Source organism: Stegodyphus dumicola, chromosome 12 (assembly GCF_044657685.1).
Source record: "Stegodyphus dumicola isolate Sdum_Otavi_A_Nest chromosome 12, ASM4465768v1".
In the NCBI taxonomy this organism is placed as follows: domain Eukaryota; kingdom Metazoa; phylum Arthropoda; class Arachnida; order Araneae; family Eresidae; genus Stegodyphus; species Stegodyphus dumicola.
The window spans coordinates 92,536,905-92,559,164 of NC_140779.1; the positions used below are offsets into that span (position 1 = coordinate 92,536,905).

Here is a 22,260-nt window from a genome sequence, read left to right on the forward strand (position 1 = left end):
ATCATAGAACGCATCTACAACTTCGTATCACGAATAATAAAGACATGGGATGTTAATGATAAATTTCTGAGGTATTTCCTCCTACATTTCGCGTGCCTTCCTTGTGTAATTTAATACATGCCCCACGCGTAATCGGGATGCCACGAGCTCGAATTCCAGTGAAGGCATCGTGGATCTCTTCAACTTCCTCACATCGAAAAATTCTAAACGTTCCTTCAAGTGGTGTTCAAAATAAAAGGTGGGCCTACAAAAATTTGTCACCAGGAGGAATTAGCGATTTCCATATTATTATATCTAGCTATATTTTTTATTATATCTATCCATAGATTTTCTATGTACCTTACACTTCCTTGTTGGTCAATACTCCTAATTAGAGAGACTGTATTATACATAAATGGTGGCCAATTTCTGCTCACGTGAGGGATAATTTAAGATTTGTATTTGCATTACAACGATCATAGTAACATTTGCATAGGTAGTAATGAGAAACACATTCCTACATAATAAGCATGTTACAAGGTATTTTCTCCCTTCTTTCCGCATGCCTTCGTTGCGTAATTGAAAGCATACCCGACACGTACTCGGGAGGTCCGGAGTTTAATTTCTAGGAAGGGTGATGCACATTTTTCACATCACCAGCATCAAACACACTAATGACTCTACAATATATTATTTAGACATACTTATTTACACGGAGTTCTGCATATAGAAAGACATTAAGACAAAATATCAGCTTACATACGTTATAAATTCAAAATGCCATTTTGAACAAAGGTGTTAGAGACATTAGGTATTTCTTGGAAACAGGCAAGATGAAAAATTAGCAATAGCCTTCGCCGGGAATCGAACCGCTGGAATACCGCCTCAGCGTGCAGAACCACTACACCACGCTAGGAAGGTGGTGGGAGAAATACCTTATAAAGGTTTCAATAAAAGCGATCATGACATTCATTTTTAATACCTAAAATTAAGTTTAACTCTTTCGCATCGAGAGACGACCAAATCTCTTTTCAACAAACATCGAAAACGCCCGTGTTTACGAATTTGTCTTGGAATAGTCTTCCTTTCCCCCTTGCTGCTCTTGGAGGTTTTTCTGCGGTTTCTTCCATTGTGTGCAGTTTCACCTTATCACCTTAGGGCCGGATTGCACCTGCGAACGTCAATAGTTTTCCGTATTTCTCCTTTATTTGCTTCAAAAGAATGATTGGCATGTCTTTTAACAACTCGCGAAACCAATGAGCCATACACTAACGTGGAGGGAAAAGAACTAGGTAGAAAATAAACGAGGCGTTGGGGCGGTTCGCCGTTGCCTGAATGAACGGGCGTTTCGGGCGACTTCGATGCGAAAGAGTTAAGAACCAGTTGACCAACCTCACGCATTGTTATATTTCATTGCAAATGCTAAAGAACTGCTGTAGTCCTTCAGATGGAAGGGAAAAATGAATAAATTTAAAATTAAATACCATTAAAAGAGTTTAGAATGCATACTTATTAAGGTGTATAATGAATTTAAAGTATAAATTAATTCTAAATTACATTTCAACTAAAACATTCAGTCTTTTTCTCAAGAAGTACAACAGTCGTTTTCGTTTTCGGAATATTTTCAGCCTGATCAGAGCTTCTTTTGATTTTTTGAGTTATAAGTCTCTTAAACTGTTTAGTAGTTGAAACTGTAAACCTAGTTTCTATATCAGACAAAAATGGCAGAGAGCTATTCCCTACCATATACAAAGCAATATACTTGGGACAGAACAGTAATTTTGATTTAGATCGGCGGTCTTCAAACTTCACGGAACCCTTAGAAGGATTTTTCTGAGAACCTCATGCTACTCTTAGAAAACATATCTTAAAATATATTTCAAGTAGATTAGTATGTTAAAAGCACTTTACGTAAAGGCAACTAAAAACATTACATATTGAAAAATTTTAACCTAAAATTAATATAATTTACCCATTAATAGCACTTGCGCTCCAGGTGTCGGCTATCCTTGCATCATATTTAGTCACAGGGCTGTGCTTGCAACCGTTTTACGTAAACTGTTAAAATCTACGTCTGTTGATGTTATCTGCAATCGCATTTAATTTGTTTCTATATTTCGGTTTTTGTTGCCACATGCATTGAGAAAGATCTTTCACTTGAATATGCTGCTCTAATGGCATTGAAATGTTTAAACGTGTGTGACACACACAAAACATACTTTTGCTCGCACACAAAACTTCTTATGGATTTTCAAATGCAATTTTATATCCTTTAAATAATAAACACTAATCCATTAGAGCGAGTGTTTTTCGAAATTTTATTCTGATTTGCGGAATCCCGGCTTCCGTGAAAGACAGTTTGAAGTTCACTGGTTAAGCTTCGAATGGTTGCCATTCTTCTCAATTTTTTTTTTTTCCTGGAGACGACCTCTATCTGATTGTAACTTAAACTCGATAGAATTTTATTCAAATCTATGACAACTAAGATTAAGAAATCTATGTAAACTAAGAATGGAAAATTTTTGCCTAATTTTGAGTTCATAAGTATAGTCAAAGTCGTGTGTAGTCCTTACTTAAGTCGTAAGGAATTAGAGAACTTTTCTCTATATTTTGTTGAGGTTAGCATACACATTTGACGTTCTGAAACCCTTTCTTAGCTTCCTGGTGAAAGCATAGTGATTTTATTCGTTGAAAATATCCATTCTGTGTACATAATGTATCGACAATGACATCTGAACTTAAATGGTAGTTGCCGATCTTTCGTTACGAGTTTCGACTAGCCGAATCATGTAAAAAATTTAAAATATTCTTTTATGTACTATTTTGGTGCAATATTCAACAATCTAGAAATTCATGAGCTCTATTACTGGCAGGGTACAAGATAATTTAAAAAAACATACCACTCAATACCTGTTAATATCTCTGTAGCATAGAATAATAGACACATTTGCCAGACACATTCTAACCAAAACTGAAATGAATTTTACTCAAATGTGTGTTTTGACCACAGCACTTACTTTTACGGTACTTATTTACTTTTAAGATATACTTATGTAATTTTAGATTCTATATTGTTGTATGTATCCCTAAAAACTTATATGCATTTCATGCATGAGCTGTAGTAACCGTGGAAAAATGACTTAAAGGACGTTTACATCAATTTTCTAGAAATGTTTAAGAAAGAACATAACCTTTTGTTTTTTAAAAAAAGTGGCGAGATCCAAAATCACAATTAGTTTTATTAAACGCACCATATCATTGTGACATAATTTCTTGATGGTGATAACAGTATTTACTTTTGAAATTAATCCTAAAATAATACTATAATAACGGTGTCGAGAATTTAATCCTTCCTCATTTTAATATAAATTCATTAAAGACTTTAGAAAACTCCAGGTTTATCGCCAAGGAGTTTAAAATAAGAATTCCTTTCTATTAATAACTGAATTATTGTAATCCAAACAATGACTCTGTGATAGCCCGAATTAATAATACACTAGAAAGGACTGAAAAGTCTTAATTGCAGAAATTAATAATAATGAATTATAATGGAAAAAGCCATCGAAGCTGATAATAAAGTATTGTACTGGCACGAGCTTGAAAATGAACGACGTTTTAATCTACAGTTTGTAAAGGAAACAATTAGTGAGATCATTTCTTTTTTAATTATGTTCTGATATGTTATTCTCCATCACTCGTTTCAAATACAAAGAATAAATCGTCAGGGAGCTTCAAACATGAGTCAATTACTGTTTTGAAAGTTTTCCTTATCAAAAGGATTGCTTTTAGTTTAAATTAATAAAAATTGCTCTAACAAAAGAGTCTTTAAAATCAAATTTCTTTTCACAAAATCTGAACATAATTTTTATATTAAGTTTTTATGCTTTCCAGTTTCAAATTAAGAAGGAAATTAATTCTTATAAAAACAGCGCTTGTGTTTGAATAGTCTGTTATTAGAATGAAACAGATTAATTTCTTAAGAATGCAAAATACATAACTGAAGATAGCTCCGTAATAGAAGAAAAATTAATTGCATAATTTTTCTTGAACATGGGTATTCTATCGATTGCTTTCTATAATTAGCGTTTTGAAGGATAATTAGAAACACATTTTGAGCATTTTATCTAAAATGTCTTATTTTGGTGAGGAAAAAAAATAAATAAAAAATAAAAAATAAAAAAAATAAAATTACCTTTTTTGGAAATACTTAAATGTTGGAAATTGTATTTATGCGATAAATGAAAATTTCATATACTTCTAGGAACTTTATATACATTTAATTTTTTTTAAATAGATGATCGCGTTCGTCTATTTAAAAAATAGATGATAGGATTCATAACTAATTAAGTGTTACCGAATCAATCAATTAAATTTCAACAAATGTATGTGCATTTTATGTGCACAAAGGATAACTGCCTTCTGTAAATAATGTTTTTATAAAATATGCCAGAAAAAGAGAATACTAATAAAATTTCTTACAGCAGACCATAAATTGAACATAATCTCTATTCTTCATCACTAATATATTAACACAATGGTGTGAAGCTCAGATTGCATGAGAGCCGAATCAGAATCTGAAGAACAGTTGATGGGTCAGAATTTTCTTTCCTATTTCTTTTAAACAAGATGAAATTTTTAATTAAGAAAATAAGAAAAAAACTATTTCAAATAAGTTTTAAATTCCGCTTGTCAAATATTTATTAAATCACACAGAAACAATAAAAATAAAAATTATACTATTGCGAAGGATAAACTCAAATTTATATTCCTACGAAATTTATATATAGGTAAATATTTTCAGTGAAATTTTATGAAACTTTCAGTATCTCTTGTATAATGTAACTTGAAACGCCTCAACATTGCAAAGCATCTACGGATAAAATAAGGTTACAGGGGTAAGTTCATTTGACTTTGAGGTAAATTCTACCTCACCAAGCTGGAAATGGTTTTAAAGAATAATTTTTGTCGCCAAATTTGGCGAGGAATCGACAAAAGTCGCCATACCTGGCGACTACTCGGCGCAAAACTTAGCGACCAGCTACAGGATTAAAATTCAACATATATACGAGCCTGAAACCCAGAACTGTTGTCTATCAAAGACTGTTTGTCTATTAGTAAAATAAAATTCTTAACTATGGTCTGACGATCTGTGTCCAATTTCTGTTTAACTACACTGACTACCAATAAGTATTTGGACACCTATGCAAATGACGATATCTGCGGTCCTAAGGTACGTCACGGACTCCGCCGGTATACATCGTGTAGGAAACAGCATCGGCTTTAGTCGCATTCAAGATGCCTCGCAGTTCGGAGCTTTCTGATTTCGAGAAAGGTATAATTATCAGGTATCACAAATATGGCCGATCCTTAAGGGACATATCTAGCCAATTGAAGTACCCAAAATCGGCATGGCCTATGTGATTAAGAAGTGGAAGGTGAGCGGTGATAGTCGGAATGTGCCTCGAGTCGGCAGATCAACGAAACTGGGAGATAGAGACCGACGAGTGCTGTCCAGAGAAATTCGGAAGAACAACACGCAACCGATGGCCCTCATCCGCGAGAAGTTTCAACAGGCATCCGGGAGTATTGTTTCAATTAATACCATCCATAAGGAAGCACATCTGTTGGGTTTCATGGTCGTGCTGCTGCCCATAAGCCTTTGATCACAAAGTCCAACTACGCTGCTCGGTTAATGTGGTGCAAAGCACATCGAAATTGGACCGTAGATCAGTGGAAACGTGTTCTTTGGAGTGACGAATCAAGGTTCACCCTTTAGTGTTCTGATGGCAGGGTCTGGGTCTGGCGTCTACCTGGAGAACGTCTCCTGCCAGAATGCATTGTGCCAACAGTCAAGTTCGGCGGAGGTGGAATTATGGTCTGGGGGTGTTTCTCCTGGTATGGGCTGGGACCATTGGTCCCCATTCACGGTAAGCTCAACTCCGATGCCTACTGCACTATTTTGGATGACAGTGGGCTTCCTACGTTGTGGCAGTTTTACGGGTTGGACCCCTGTTACTTTCAGAACGACAATGCCAGTTGTCATGTTTCGACGTTAACCAAGGCTTGGTATGGTGCCAATGGAGTTCATCGAATGGACTGGCCTGCCCAGAGTCCAGACCTGAACCCTATCGAGAACCTCTGGGACGAGTTGCATCGGCGAATTCAGGGGTGCACTACCCGTGCAAAATCGGTGAAGGAACTTCTATGTTTTCTCCAAGCCGAGTGTAAGAAAATACCACTAGCTGTCATACAAAAACTTGTGGAAAGTATGACCCGGAGGGTCCACGCTGTAATTACCTCTCGTGGAGGCTCTACCAACTATTGATTTTGAATAAAGTTAATTTTTCTTTTCTATCAATGGTGTCCAAATACCTATTAGTAGAGATGTATAACAAGTCCGATCCCCTTGCAACTCTTATTGTATCCGTCCCTATGTAACTGTAACTGCTTAGACCTTTCATCAGTTTCGAGAAATCAAAAGTACTGGAAATGTCTCGGCGACTAGAAGACAGCAATATATAATATAGATCATGAGTTTTCATTTTAGTTCAGAATTTAGCTCATAATATTGAAAGAAGTGAGAGATCAATGTACTAGCTTACTACGTATTTGAAGCTTTTGTATTGCCTTTCGTTCAACGTAATGAATAATTTGAAGTCGTAACAACTGATTGTGCTCTGTCATTCTGAGAAGAACTGTACGAGTACTTTTGTGTGAAAGACCAGAACTTTGAAATGTTTTTGGAAAAATAAACTTAATCAAGCTATCAACGTTTCTGTGCGTTCAATCCATTATAAACCCCTAGGAACGTGACAATATTTATTTTTTTTTATCTGAACTATTAACTTTGATACTTGCAAGACGTCTTTCGTATTACATTACTTTATAATTAAAATGTATTGACAAATGTTAATATTACAGACCGAAATTCCTTTCGAATAATTCTAATGTGATCAATTAATCATTAAATAATACGTTAATTAAATGTTATACAAAGATTCGTGATAGTTACAAATTGTATTTAGAGTAAAATTTTAAAAAAGTGTTTATTCTGTTTATACATAAGCTTTCATGGGATAGATTTACTGAGTAGTTAAGATATGCAGCAATAGCAGATTATTCAATAGAATGCAAATTTTAAAATTAATTTTATAGCATTTAAACTAACAACATAATTTCTTTTTGAAGAGGAAAAACAACAAAGAGAAAATTAAGTATGCATATAGAAGATATAAATTTACTGGAAAATTACTTACTAATATAAATAAATAAATAAATGAACAGAAAAAGTTATATATATATATATTCAAGAGACAAATTAAAGTGTTTTCAGAACTCTATAAAGATTAAGAAGATAACTGCTGAATAAGGATTGTAAAATAGTCACAAATTATTACGAGAACATTCACATAAAAATTATTCTGCAGTGTCCCTAGCGTGTAGCATTTCATGTAGCTGAAAACATTTGAATATTTGATTTTAATGAAGAAGACGAATGTTTGTTAGAGCCCTTTTTCTCTTTGTTAGACAATCATCTTTAATAAAAACACATTTCTGACTTGGAACTTCAGTTATAAACAAAGAAATATTTCCCAAAGGGAATATTTTCAGTTTTTAATAATGCACTGCAAAGACAAGTGTATAATTTGATGTTAATTGCCAGAGTTGGAGATATAGAAAACTTCTTTCACGTAAAAAAAAAGTAAATTAATGCGGTTGCAAAATAAGTTCGGAGAGATAATAAAAAAAACCCATGAAAGCTAGTGATCGTGTTTTTTCGGGGACCAGGAAAAATTATGCTATTCCTACTGGACAGCTTTAAACTGTCAACCTAAGAAATTATCCTATTTGTTGGCGAATACAATTCAGGAAATCAAAAATTTGGCTTTTGAAAGATCAAACAGAAAAAATTACAATTCGCTTTATGTGTGAAGAAGAAGAAACCACAAAAGAAGAAATTTTCAGGCCTATAAGAGAGAGCAGAATGGCCGAGACCCATAAACCGTGAGGACACGTGCTAGACCTCCAGTAACTTCAATGCAAGAAGATTAATTCCAAAAATTTCCCTCACTCCAAAATTTTAATTTTTCAATGCCTGAAATGTACATATACATTCTTCGCACATTTCTTTGAAACTGTTTCTACCATTCTTTATTCTTTCATCCCTAATGAACCCAAGGGAATCCATGAGTTCGGCTATTCTACTACTCTCGAATTCAAATCTCATTTTATGTTGATGACTGCTCTGCTGTTTGTCGATGTTTAGTTTGATTTAACCAGAGATTTCAAGAAATTTGTTTTAAAAAAAATTTTCTACCTTTATATGTCAATTGTGTCTATAAAACTCTTATATGATAGGAATAACAAACCAAAAGATTCAAAATTTTTGACTAATATTCATGCATAGAAGAACCTAAATTAATAACAGCTTAGAATCTGAACAAATGAGCTACAGCTGCTGAAAATGAATGTCAGCCATTTATATTACTATCAATGAGACCACAGGTAGTCGACTACAGATATTTTATGCAATATTTATAGCCACTAATATAAAGGAAAGAATTGCTGTCTTGTCACAAGGACTTACTATTTCAGTGAAGAAGTAAGGAATACTTTTGAAGTAAAATTCTTTCACAATGGTAGCTCACTGTTACATAGAAATGGGTTACCATTGTGATTTTTGAAGCAAAATTCTGCTCTGTCACAATGGTGGCCATTGTGACAGAGAACCAGAGAAAAAAAAACAGAAACCCTATAATAACTCTCCAAGTTGAAGAAAAGCCATTCTTGTAAATATATTGGAATACTCGATATAGAATGTTTCTATTTTTGTCCTTCAAACACAGACAGAAATGCTGCAGTAACTTGTTTTGCATATTAAAAATATATTTGCGAAATCTTATTAACATTTATGTACAAAGTATGCTAGAGTCAATAAAAGACTGCAAAAATATTATCATTTCGATTTTAAATGCAAACGTTTTATCTGAGTATAAAATACATTCAAATTCAAATAGCTCTAAATATTTAGAACATAAATTTATTATATAATAATAATTATTGACACAAGAAATTAGATTTATTCTAATTTAAGTTGAACTTATTCATGTATGAGAAAATATATAAAAAATATTATTTTAAATCATATTTTCCAATCTTAAATTAAGTAAATGTTTTTTAATGGTAAAAACTTTAAATAGCTTTAATAATACACATACATACATCAAAGTCAAAATTTAGCTTCATCTAAAACTAATTTCAATATATATTATTTTATGCATTATAGGCTCACTCTCGTGCTTAAGCATGTGTCCTAGCTATCCTTTTAGACGATTTAATTCAGTTCCCTCGTGGTGTTTCACCTGTGGGTGGAATTTTGTCGTTGATTCTTAACTTAAGCTATTGAGTTCAACTTTCGTATACACGCTGATTATAGCTGAAAATGCAGCGTGATGAAGCGATTTTTCTAAAATTCGATTTAATTTTTTTTTATTTAATGTTAACGTTTTGATGGTCATAAACGAATTCATCTTGCGTTACAGTTACGTACCGCAGTGGACGTAAGTAAACCAACTCACATTAAAAATTTACGAATGACAGGTATCGCGCGTATTTGGAAAGAAAGAATGGCTTAATCTCACAACTGCCTAGCGGTTAACGATTTTTCGCACATATCTCATTTAACGAACAAACTACGCATATCGCAATTTTACTGTTTGCGATATCAAATATAGCGGAGGAAATTTCTTAATGAAAATTACAATTTAATTTATGAATTTTTGGTGAATTTTTGAAAATCGATCTATTTTTTAGACTATTTGATGTTTATGACTTTAAACTTTCAAAATCCAAATATGTACTGGATATAAGTTTTAAATGTTCACAGATTATAAAACAAAATCCTCGCTAAAAACTACTAATAAAAAATAATTAAGTGAGAGATTTCCCACAATTTTTTTAAACGTGTTCCAATCTTAAGCAGATCGAATAAAAAGCGTTTCTCGCGATAACATTAATTTTAAATTTGCCATTTTGACGCACTCAATAATTACTTGATAGTATTCATTTTTTTTTTTTTCCAGTTTCAGTTTCAAGTGAAGTGCTCATAGTGTAGAGACATTAGGTTATTTAGAAGCAGGAGTAATGAAAAATGAGCAATGTTCTCGCCGGGACTCGAACCACGGACCTCTCGAATATACGCCGAGTGTCCTGACCACTACACCACGAAGGCACGCTAAGAATGCAGGAGAAATATCTTATAATAGTAGCTCTGTTATTACATCAAATTTCCGTAACTGGATATTCAAGCAATTTCTTCATTCTCTGAATGACATTCAATTACTTTTTTTTTTGTTTCATTCAATTATTTTTGTTTATTTTACGCTTCAGTTCAGTTATTTTTCATTATTTTAGGCTTAAATTCAGTTCAGTTATTTTCTTTAATTTACGTTTCTGTTATTCGCGATATAAAATTGTGTATAATTTTGTAAAAAAGCTATTTAATTTATCATTTCCGTTAAGTATGATAAGCTATTTTTCTTCTTTTAGTGCATTAATTAACATATCCATTTAAAATAAAAGCGTATGGTACAGAAAATTATTTAACTGTATTTTGCTGAGCTTAGGGACAATTTATATTAAATTGCAAACTAATATTTCATTAAAAATCTGTAAATAAAAAAGTCAAATTATTGAACGCCGTAGTTCATCCTCAATTAGAAATGAAATAAATTTAAATTGCTTGCATTTTTAACATTTGTTTTGCCAATAATTGCTTGCCTTCTGTAGATATGGTCATCTAGGGAAAATAACTTTCTTCTCATCTCGAAAGCCAACATTTTTATTTACATTTTAAGAGACAGTGCTCAGTTACGGAAATAATCATCTTGAGGAATTTCTATTTATAGTGCTCCAGTGGCATCACCTAAGATGATTATCTTTGAAAGTCACTAGTATTTCCGAGAATGCAATTAAGTGATAATTCGTAATATTACTAACAATTATGAAGGTAAAACAGGCTTTTACCTTTCGACTTCGATGAAATAATCTTCATCGCTCAGCGCGAGGGCATAAAGTCCTATTCTAAGCTTCTTGATAACGCAATTTTTCTAGGAAGCGTCCCCTGATTCGCTTCCTAGAAAGGAAGCGAATCAGGGGACGAGGCTGTTCGCCTAGCCTCCGCCTCCACTTCTTCGCACGTCAGAAAAAGAAAATGTATTGTCGGAATCTTCAAATTCCAATTTTTGTACAAAAACGATTCTGTAGCTCACAGTGCTATAAAGTGTAAAATTGACGCCTTACACATCTTTCATAGATTAAATACAATTAATAAAAAATAGCTTCATTCGTGGAAAGATAATGTCTTCCTAAAGACGAGTTCGACGGTCATTGTCTATCGGTCGCCATGAGCATGTATGAAATCCTTCAGGCGTAATGTCGAGCAACTTCTTCGTGTTTGATGAAAATAATATATGTGCTCTAAAGAAAAAATACATCGATGTAATTTTGCAACATATTTTTTGTATCATCATAAATCATTATGAAGATGAAATAAGATTCTTTAGTGTTGCGCGTGCTTCACTCTGTGATGATGCGCGGTATAAAACGGTCAACGTACTACCGATAATTTTGGCGTAACTAAAAAAGGGGAAATCGCATGTGTAATCAAGAATTTAGTAAAAGAGCTTGTAGCTACTAATAAATAAAATCAGCAAATGTGTAAAATGTATTTATTATATGCTCTTAGATGAAATTTACTGGCACTACACAGGTACGTAAAAATGTTTTGATAAGTTATATGAAGGGTAATTTAAATTTTATAATATTGGGGTTATTGCAAGTACAACGCAATGGGTGTAGATTTTAGTTGAAATTTATTTGCTTATTGGACACACTCAGTAATATTCATTCAGTGATCAGTCTTGGAAATTTTATCTTATATACCAAACATAACCTTTGCCATAAATTTTGTCCCATCAACACACACCATTGCACTCTACGTATAGAAAAATATAATGCCTTAAAAACATTTCAAACTAAGAACAGTTAAGTTTCTAAACTAAATTATTACAGACTGTAATAATAAACTACACTGAAATGATTAATAAGCAATGTAACAAGAAATTCTTTCAAAACAACGAAAAGTTGAGTGTTTGGGAGTAATCGCCCTTTCTTCAAGAAATGAGGTACGGCATGCATAAAGAGTAGCTTCCTGATGTTTGTCACGATTACAACGGTACCTGACTACATAAATAAAAGTGCCAAATTAAAGCTTTAGTTTCAATACAAGAAACTGCTACATGCGTGGGAAATAAACACTTGACTGCAACAAGCAAGAAAGGAGTCTGTTAACTAAAGTGAGGTTGAGAACTGTCACGCAACATTTTTCTTAAAATCAGATGAAGTGTATTATAGATGATAACATGGATATTATTTCAAAACAAGAATCTCTTACTAATTGTTATTAAGAGCACAGAATGTAAAAGGAAACGATGCTTACTTAAATAGTACAAATTTAAACGCTTTTCATCAAATAGACAAACAATAGTATACTACAGCTTAAATATTTCTTATTCCCCCCCCTCGAATAGAAAAGAGAGCAAAATCACATTTAATAAAAGAAAGAAAAAAATGCCTTAAAGGATTCATTTTACGTCACACTAGAGGATTTGTTAAGGTATTTTTATGCTTTTGCTAAGCATCGATGGTTAACAATCTGGTCTTGGATTCACTCCTGATAACACATTTTTTTTCCTCTTATAAGCTATACTGTTAAGCTTCGCTTTCTTCAGCATTGCCATGAAAGCATCGCTTTCTGCGAAATACAGTATAAGGTTCCAACCTAGAATTTACAGCTAAATGTGCGGAAACTTGAGAACTGGTAAGCGAATAATCGCGTTTTAGTTCAGGAGACAGACACTTAAACTTGAGAAGGGTTAATTACCCTTTATTGCTCAAAATAAAGTTTTACAGATGGCCTTTTTCTTAGGATGTACAGAAAACTTACGTACTACTTATATATTCCTGTTTATCGGAACTAAAGATATGGTGTTTTTAAATATATTATAAGACTTTCAAATAATGACCGTTTATTAGAAATTCTCACGTGCTGTAAAAATTAATTTTATAACAACTTGTAAATAATATAGTATATGACTGTGATAAATGGGATTGTGATATTTAACAAAAATAAGTGGCAACAGTAAGACAGAGTTCTAAAGATTTTTAAGTGTGTGGAATTAAAGAATTGTAGTTTTATAGAGTTGAATAAAGCGGATGTATTTGTCCCATTATATAGCGAAAATTCTCCTCATATTTCTCTATGTTAACGTGATAATATATGTTTAAAATACAACAATAATAATATATGTTTAAAATACAACCCTTTAAAAGGTCCCTTGCTTCACAAACGGAGAATGCGAAAAGAAAGCGAAAAGAAACTGCAACGCAAGCGACGATTAGAGAAAGAAAAAAAAATTCTTTGTTGACCTAAGTAGGAATTGACTTTAAAAAATATTTTTTTTATATTACTTGGTTTTCCGAAAATCGCACACACTAGGTATAGAAAGGATGGGTTTCTTTAAAGGAAATGTGTTATTTCTAAGTTTGGTTTTTGTTTATTTCATTATGCAAAGCCCTCAAAGGCTATCTGCCTAAGGAGAGGAATGACTTCGTGGAACACTTGTTAAGGGAAACTGGCTCGTATCCAGGTTACACATTTAGGGAAACCGCATGACGACAGCCCATTCGCCGTGATTTGAGCCACTGACCAAACTACCAGTATTCAGTGACTTTACCGCCCGGCTGGTGGTAGACCCGTTATTTTTAGATATTTTGTAAGGGAACTCTAAAAATAGAAGGCTAAATTATCTTTAAAAAATTAAGACTGTAGCGTTCAGGGACGGCATAACGGGATATTAATGATCCAAGTAGCACTAAAATTGCAACAAGTTTTTTTTTTCCCTCCCAAATTAACTTCCTGAGTGTCATGACCGCCTTTATTCGTTCATGAGATTTCTTCTTTCTTGTTATTTATTAGTTTACAGTTTAAAATATTTAATGTTCTTACTTTCCTAAATGATGTAAATATCATGTTAATGAATTGAAGTTTAAGGAAACAGAGACTAAGATAAGTAATTATGCAAATTAAACTATTAAATGTAGTTTCAGTATAAAACTATTTTAAATAGATAGCACGGATTTTAATAAAAAAAACCTCTTTTTTAGTTCCCTCATGGTATTTTGTTTAACAAATAGTAATTCATAATAATGAAAATTAGATTTAATGAACAATAAATTAAATAATTCCATTTGCAGATTTCATCTATTATTTGATAATGCGCATAGCAAAACTAAATAACAAAATATATAATTTAATTACATGTCAATTGTATAAGTTCTTGTCTTTTTTAATTTATCTTGCGTTGCCCACGCTTTCATTATTCGATATTCAAAATTGTAGTTTAATTCTGTAAATGGAATTATTTAATCTATAATTAAAATTAATGTCTATAATCAATTATTTTTTCCATTAGTGCATTAAATATCACACCCGTTTTAAATGAAATTTTCTGGTATAAAAACCTTTCTTAATTATATTTTATTTCCAAATCCTACTGTCAGCTATATTCAATTCCGCAAGTTTTATTGCGTCATTAAGCAATTTCGTAGGACGGAAAATATATCTTCAGTTTAGGATAAAGTTACGATTCAAAACTGTCGGAGATTGATACATTGGAACTTGACGCTTAATTATGTATGTAAATTCAGCTTGCCCTATTCGAAGTCATGGTTCAATTAACATACCATTTAGTCAGATGCATATTTCTGAATGAGTGATTGCATTCGTTTCCCATCTTTCACGAATATCAATCTATTAGTAACTTTTAGCGCCTGTTTATGTGAAGTTTTGAAATTAGTGAAACGTCTTCCCAATTAAAAAAGACAAATCCTTCGCTATTATATGTTAAAAAGAAAAATACATGTGTGCCGTGGACGCAGTCAGCTGATTATACGTTTCAGAATGTTAAGTCTTACCATTTTTTTTTTTTTTTTTTTTTTTTTTGGTACTCATTATACTATTTGTCAAAATTGATGAAAGCATCCGGATAATGAATATAATTTCGGTTTTTTCCGGACATCTGCACTTGTAAAAGCTCTTACTGCTTGGAATAAGGAAAGTTCATTGTGATTTGCAAGATAAATAAACGTAGAAAATTAACAATTAATAATTGTATTATAGCATAGCAAATTTATACTATATGCAGCAACTAGGGGATATGCCATTACAATTTAATATAACAGTTCAAAAATTCTTAAATGTCTCCATATGGATTCTTCATTGTGCTACTCTGAAATAGGAACTTAATCTAATAAAATTCCCTTTTTGTGCTGATGAGCACACATGTTACGATCGTAAATGAAAGCAGGGCCACTACGATCTTGAAAAGCCTAATTTAAAGTAAGAGCCTATAGATAAGCTTCATATATTTAATATTTTAATGAATTATTTGCCATATGGTGTTCTAAACATTTCTTAGGTTAGATACTTTACTGCACTTAATATTATTAGGTTGGCAAGAAAGTACGATAATTTCGATTTGCCCAAATAGATAGAGTTAGGTTCGTTTTGTTACTGTTCTGTCAATCTTATATTTTTTTTTTACTTTTGCGATTTGGCAGCTGACATTCTTAGGTTCTTATAGAAATAAAATTCCGCGTATTTCTGTTTACAACTATTAGTTTACGGTCAGTTTTAGCATGGAGTGCTTGGACATATTTTACTTTTTTTATTCTCGTGAAGGAAAGATAGTTGATGTGGCTCACAAAGAAATAAGTGAAGGGTATAGTGTTGATTGTTTAACAGTTCGCATGTGTGAGAATTGGCTTAAAATATTTTCTTCTGGAGAATTTTCACTTAAATATGATCAACGTTCTGGACAACTGCCTGAAATCGATGATGATAAAATTAAGGCCATAACTGAATCGAATCGTTATATTACTGCTCAAAAGATTGGAAAAAATGTTTCTGTGCGACAAAACGTTAGGAATACAATATAAAAATACCAATAAAGAAGGAAATTCAATCTAAACTATAGTAATCTAAATGTTTAACAGTAATCTATAGTAATCTAAATGTTTGTTAATTGAATTAACAGCAGCATTAGGAATAGCTGCTGTTAATTCAAATACTGCTGAAAATTTTTATACAGATTTTAAATGAGGTATATTATAAAACATATGACATCCTTGTATTATAAATTACAACAGTTCGAAAAATTAATGGCTTAATGGCATGATTTATCAACTATCTGTCTTTACATACAATTTCATTGAAGCTAAAACTAGATTGAAAAATAAGCTGCATATTCAGATCAAGCTATACTAAAGGGACAAGCATAAGTTGCATTACTTCAAATAAAATTGATCATTTTATATTCTACGCAATAAATCGAAATAAAGTTTAATAATTAGGATAAATAATTTGTGAAATAACCGACCTTGTTCGAAGGTCATTTTATAAAAAGTTTGCTACATTTCTTAATTTCTGTGATTTTCTGGTAACTTAAATGCAATCATTAATAAAGTGAGCAAAAATTCATTATTTTCAGAACGTTTTGCAAAAAATACCCGAAAATTTTAGGTCAAAATACACAAAAACATTAGCCACCACTAACGAGAAAATGCTGGATGTAAAAAATTGGTTTTTACTTCATGTTGTGTGCATATACCGTATAAGCAAAATAATTGGTAATGCTCATTCACTAGTAATAGATGACCAAATATGTTAATCATCGCTTAAAAGATTTTTAAAATACACATCTATTGATAGAAAGAGTTTGACAACTTATTACTGATGGTTGGATAATCCACCTACAATGCATTCCAAGCCATGTTGTTATCCGCGGGAATGAATTAGCTAATGAGCTAGAAGGGAAAACCCCTCCGGCAAAGGGACGCGCTAAACTCCCTAACATCGGGCAAACATATCATTGAAGCTTCAGTCAAAAGCAAAATCAAAAGCTCAAGGGAAGAAGCTAGTCGAGGAAGGAAACGGGAGAGCTTATTTTCAACGATCCAAAGACTCTACACAGACCAGTCGCCGTGGCAGAATCCAGGCTGCGCACCGGTTATGAATATCTCTAAGCACACTTGACCCGCTTTGGTCTAGCGGACAGTGTAAGATGTTCCCACATGTCAGGATGGAAGACTGGACAGAAAGCATCTGTGACCTCGCAGCATACAGTCACGTCCAGCCTATACTGGAGAGCTCGTCGCTGAATGACCGAACTGCTAAGGCTGCATTAGCTAAAGTAAGTACGTGAAAATAAAGGTATACTTAAAATTCTATAGGGTCACAGTATGCATATTCATGCACAAAATCTGTGTGCAGAATTTTGAGCGATTCTGTGATGAACTTTCAGAATTATTATGATTGTTGTAAACATAAATTATGAAATAAATAAACATATAAATAAAACAGTACACAAAACAGAAAAATCGATAGCTGGATATAAACGAAACAGAAAGTACGATACATTCTTGTTAAAGAAAAATGACAAAACGCATGAAAAATATTTCGCCAGGATCTCCAACCATATTGAAATGCTTGAAGTTCTTTAATGCGAAAATAACAACAAAAACTAAGTAAAAAAGTGTATATCTGATTCCGCCGCTTAAACTTGGACTTCTGGTGTGGCGTACGGTTCCTTCAAGTTTATTGTCTCTTGGAGAAACGTAGTATAACTCCACTTCTGATAAACATATCGAGAAAATAAAAATTGTTTTTGATAGCTAAGAATACGTTAATAATGCACGATGCCATTATATTTCAGTACTAGAATTTTTTTAGTAGAAATATTATTTGAGAATATTTTTCATCAATTTGGTTTGTTCCATTTCACTTCCCAGACAGTTTTGAAAAAAATACTTTCATTTATTAAACAGTTATTTACAGCGTTTCCTAAAATGCGTAGAATCTCTCGCAATATTAATTTCAACACAGGATTAAGGTCATTGTAATTCGAGATCTATATAACACAACTGCTAAAATTTAGATAAAATTACGAAAGTTACTCTCTAAAGATATTGGAACATCTGGAGTGAACAATAAGAAGCCAAGTTTGCCCTCATCGGGATCTGAATCATGGCTCTTCCAATAGCTAGCTGGATATACAACCACATACGCCGAGTGAATGCAATTATTTCTTACAACTCAGTATTCAGAATAATATTACTAATCGTTACGCACAGTATTTAAGGAATCAGGTTCATTGAGATTCCCAAATTTCCAAGAGAATAATTTACACATAGTTATATTATTCGTCATATTATTTCTCAAGGATACAACATAGAAAATATATATTTTAAATACTTATGAATTTAAAATGTATGGTTATATTACTAAACGAAACCTTTAAATGTGGTGTTTAAATATATGCTTTTCTTCTTTTAAATAGACAATAACGTCAATGCATTTTATGTAATAAAATTAAAGATCCAATTCAGTTTTCATTGTTTAAAATGATGCAGAATCATTATTCACGTTACTTAAATTACTGAATCATTTGTATCAAATTTTAACTGCATTAGATGTATGCGTTCATATCTAATCTAAACAGCGAAATATAAATGAACATAATATATTTGTAGATTCATTATTTTTTTTGGGGGGGAGAAGCAGGAGGCATGAATAAATACAATACCTTCACCGAGACTCGAACCTGGATCTCTCGAGTACGCGTCGAGTGTGCTAGCATTACAACACGAAGGCATCCTGTAAGGAGGGATAAATACCTTGTATACGCCCCTTTTTAAAGGGAGACTGGGGATTAGGAGATCCAATCGCCAAATCCCGGTAGTGATGAATTATTGTCCACCACCTCTTTTTTGTAGTTCGGGGGCCACTAAAGAGCCATTATATTTTTTGGAGATATAAAATATGAACAATGCCGTCGCTGGGACTCTAACCTGAACGTCTGGAATACGCGCCGAGTGTGCTACCGTTACACCACGAGGGCATGCTAGAAGAAGGGGAAAATACCTCATATGGTTTTAATCTATGTACAATAATTCTATTATATTCGGTCCAAAATCACCAAATTTTACCTTTTATGGTATACTGCGAGTGTTATTTCTTCATATTTTATTTTCAGAAATACTGAAACTACGGCTCATTTTTCTACTTTAAATATTCTAACACATAATAAAGGTAAATATGTAAATACGTTACAAAAGTTCCATTTAAATTGATGTTGAATAAATACAATTTAAATATTTAGTTTTCTCCTCATTTGAAATTGTATAAGCCGAAAACATTACTTCAATAAAAAAAGGACAAAATTTAACTTACCTTTTACTGTAAGCACTGCACTGTAAGATCCAGTGGCTACATCATTAGTAGCAAGGCACGTGTAATTTCCATTGTGTTTATGAGCTAATGATTTAATAGTAATGGTTGACACAAAGCCTTCTTCAGCCGGTATCACGGAAGCATCTAAGCTCTTCGGATCCAGCGGCAAACCATCTTTCAGCCATCTTGTCGTTAGTGGTCCATCTCCTGCTACTACTATACAAGTGACCGCAGTTCTCATTCCTTCGTGGAGGTTGTCTTGGAATATGAATTTAGAAACTTTCGGCCTAGCTGCAATAGAATATTTCATCATTTCATATCATGCTTTCAAGAAAAAATTGTATGAAATTTTAAGTATATGTATAATTCAATGCTTTTATGAATTGTCTAGTATATACTATGCTATTAGCATATCACGGACCTATTAAAATTTATCATTTAAATGTTTTTAATTCCACCTAAATTAAGACTAGTAAATATAACTTTGCTATAAATGTAATAATCAAAATTTATCCAACATGAATCTTGTTTATAATCTTTTATTTACTGCATAGATATAGAGATGTTCGCATATGATGACCACTTCCCCAAGATACCATCTGTGAAACTGACTAGCATTTCTGATATCATAAGTAGCACTGTTGAAGATCATTTATAAGCGTGTTTTCGAATTTTACCACCTCTGCGCTTGGAACAGTGGATGATCATCTTACAAAAGTTTCACTGTTTCATTATTTACCAATAAAAATCAAATAATTAGAATTTTTAACAAAAGAAGATAATAACTTTCTTTAAAAGAAACACTTAACATACATCTCTCATTAAATTTTGTTTTTACCTTTTATTTCCACCACTGGAAAGACAATTGACGTAGTTGGAAACATTTATAATGCCTAATACGTAACGCTATCACGCTTTAAAACCGGCCTCACCATTAGAGTTGGGCAACTAATTCAAAGAACCGATTCACTTTACTGAGCGAATTTACTCCAGCGCCAGAAAAGAGAGTTGCAGCTCTTTTTACAGTTAAACCGCTACTCTTGTTGGAAGCGTGCCAGGAATAGAGATCTCCTATTCATTCGTGAACTTATTCTCTTTAGCGAGCAGCTGTTTTTCTAAACGCAGTTCTTGTTGGAAGCGTGCCATGAAAGTTCAGTTTCCATTTTACGGGAGGAAAGGATGTTTATCCTCCCATTTTAAAATGAGCTTAATTTTTATAGCTTACCAACTTAAAAAGAAAATGCGTTAGGTCTGTGCAAAAAGAATATTTTAAGGAATATCAAAACTTCTGTTGAAAGAAATCAGTTCAGAGAGTTAACGTTCTATTGAATCGATTCTTCCGATCTCACGAATTGTTCGACTATTTTCGCTCTTAGCTCCAGCCTCTTTTACCGGTATCGATCCCTCTGTTCATTCGATTTTTTCCGTTCTTCGCTGTATCCTCGCTAACCGCTCTTGATTCACCCCTCGTTGCGTAGCCTTTTGATCAAAGTTATTGTTATTGAGTGATGAGTAGTCAGAAAGAAGTGATTCATTCCAGTGGGGAATGGTTCCGGATTTGTCCACATCTACCCTCCGAAGTCGAGTGGTTAAGATAATTTAATGCTTGGAATCAGACCTAGGTTCGCTTCTAGTTTAGAGGATGGGCTACATGTTTGGTTTTCGTAGTTTTCTCTACGTGTAACATGAATACAATTCAATTTTCCTTAGAAATTCCTTCGTGAAGACATCCCTAACCTTAAGCAGATAGCCCTCATATGTTTTGCCATATTCAAGTAACCTGAACGCATTAAAATCCAACCATAGATCCATATATTTAGTTAATCACTATTTTCTAATTCAATATTTGATCGGAGTAAAATATTAAATGTTAAACAGACACGCTGGGGTACAACTTCGCTGATTTTAAGTTTAAGGGTTTAGGTGACAAGTAACGTTGCCTTTGATTGATTTCTTAAAGTGTTGCACTATATTTTTTAAATTCCTTTTTCTTTTCTATTAAAAATATCAGCAACTGAGATGTAAAAAAAATTAGGCTTAGAGGCACTTAAAGAACATTTAAATAGTTGATAATTCTACATCTACTGCATACAGATTAACTAAGGGCATAAAAACCTTAACCGGATGATAAGAAAAACATAATTGAATCATTTTTAAAGCAAAAAATCTACAATTTACCAATATATAAGAATAAAAAACACAGCCGAGTAACCCAGTGGGCGTATATATATATATATACATAAACTTTTGATGCGACCGATGGCAACCAAAAAGAGAGGTACACATCTACGTGTTATAGCAGTCCCACATACAAAATTTCGACGTTATGATACTATTCGTTTTTGAGTTATAAGAAACACATACATACGTACGTATGTCGGTACGTACAGACGCTACGAAAAAATCTCTTCTGAATTTATTTTAAATCCGTTTTGTAATTTGTTGGGGGGGGTAAGATCCCTTTATTCTGTCCTTACGTAGAGATGTCAGGCAAAAACATCGTTAAATTGCATTCGATAGCGGTCAAAATGGATATTTTTGTTGAAATATGTGATGTGGAACTTTTCGTGATTACAATACTTCTTTCACTTCGTACAGGGAAGTAAAAATGAAGAAATTTCCACGCAATTATTGAACGAAATATTAGCTAAAAACAGTACTTGATAACAATCGGAACTACTGTAACAACAAAAATATAATATTTGCTCATTAAGCATTCAGTTGCCAAATCATTTTAAGAAGACTTTAATTTGCTTTTTGTCATTTTTTTAAAGTAAGTTAGGTTAACATTAAATTTTGCAGTTTGAACGTTTCATATGCAAATGTAATGTAATATTTATGATCACTCGCTCCATAACATATATCACAATGTAGCATCTCATAATACTTAACTGTCTCAATTATCAAAACTCTAAGGAATATCTGCGACG

At 32.7% G+C, this 22,260-nt stretch overlaps 1 protein-coding gene across 2 annotated transcripts in view; it reads right to left on the reverse strand.

The window, feature by feature from the left end:
• Positions 1-22,260, reverse strand: part of LOC118195629 (cell adhesion molecule Dscam1-like) — a 1,218,268-nt gene that overhangs the window by 369,780 nt on the left and 826,228 nt on the right. For both annotated transcript variants that reach the window (XM_085806699.1, XM_085806698.1), the window contains exon 9: positions 19,331-19,621. In XM_085806699.1, coding sequence (XP_085662825.1) covers positions 19,331-19,621 — 291 coding nt within the window. The remainder of the gene's footprint in view (positions 1-19,330; positions 19,622-22,260) is intronic.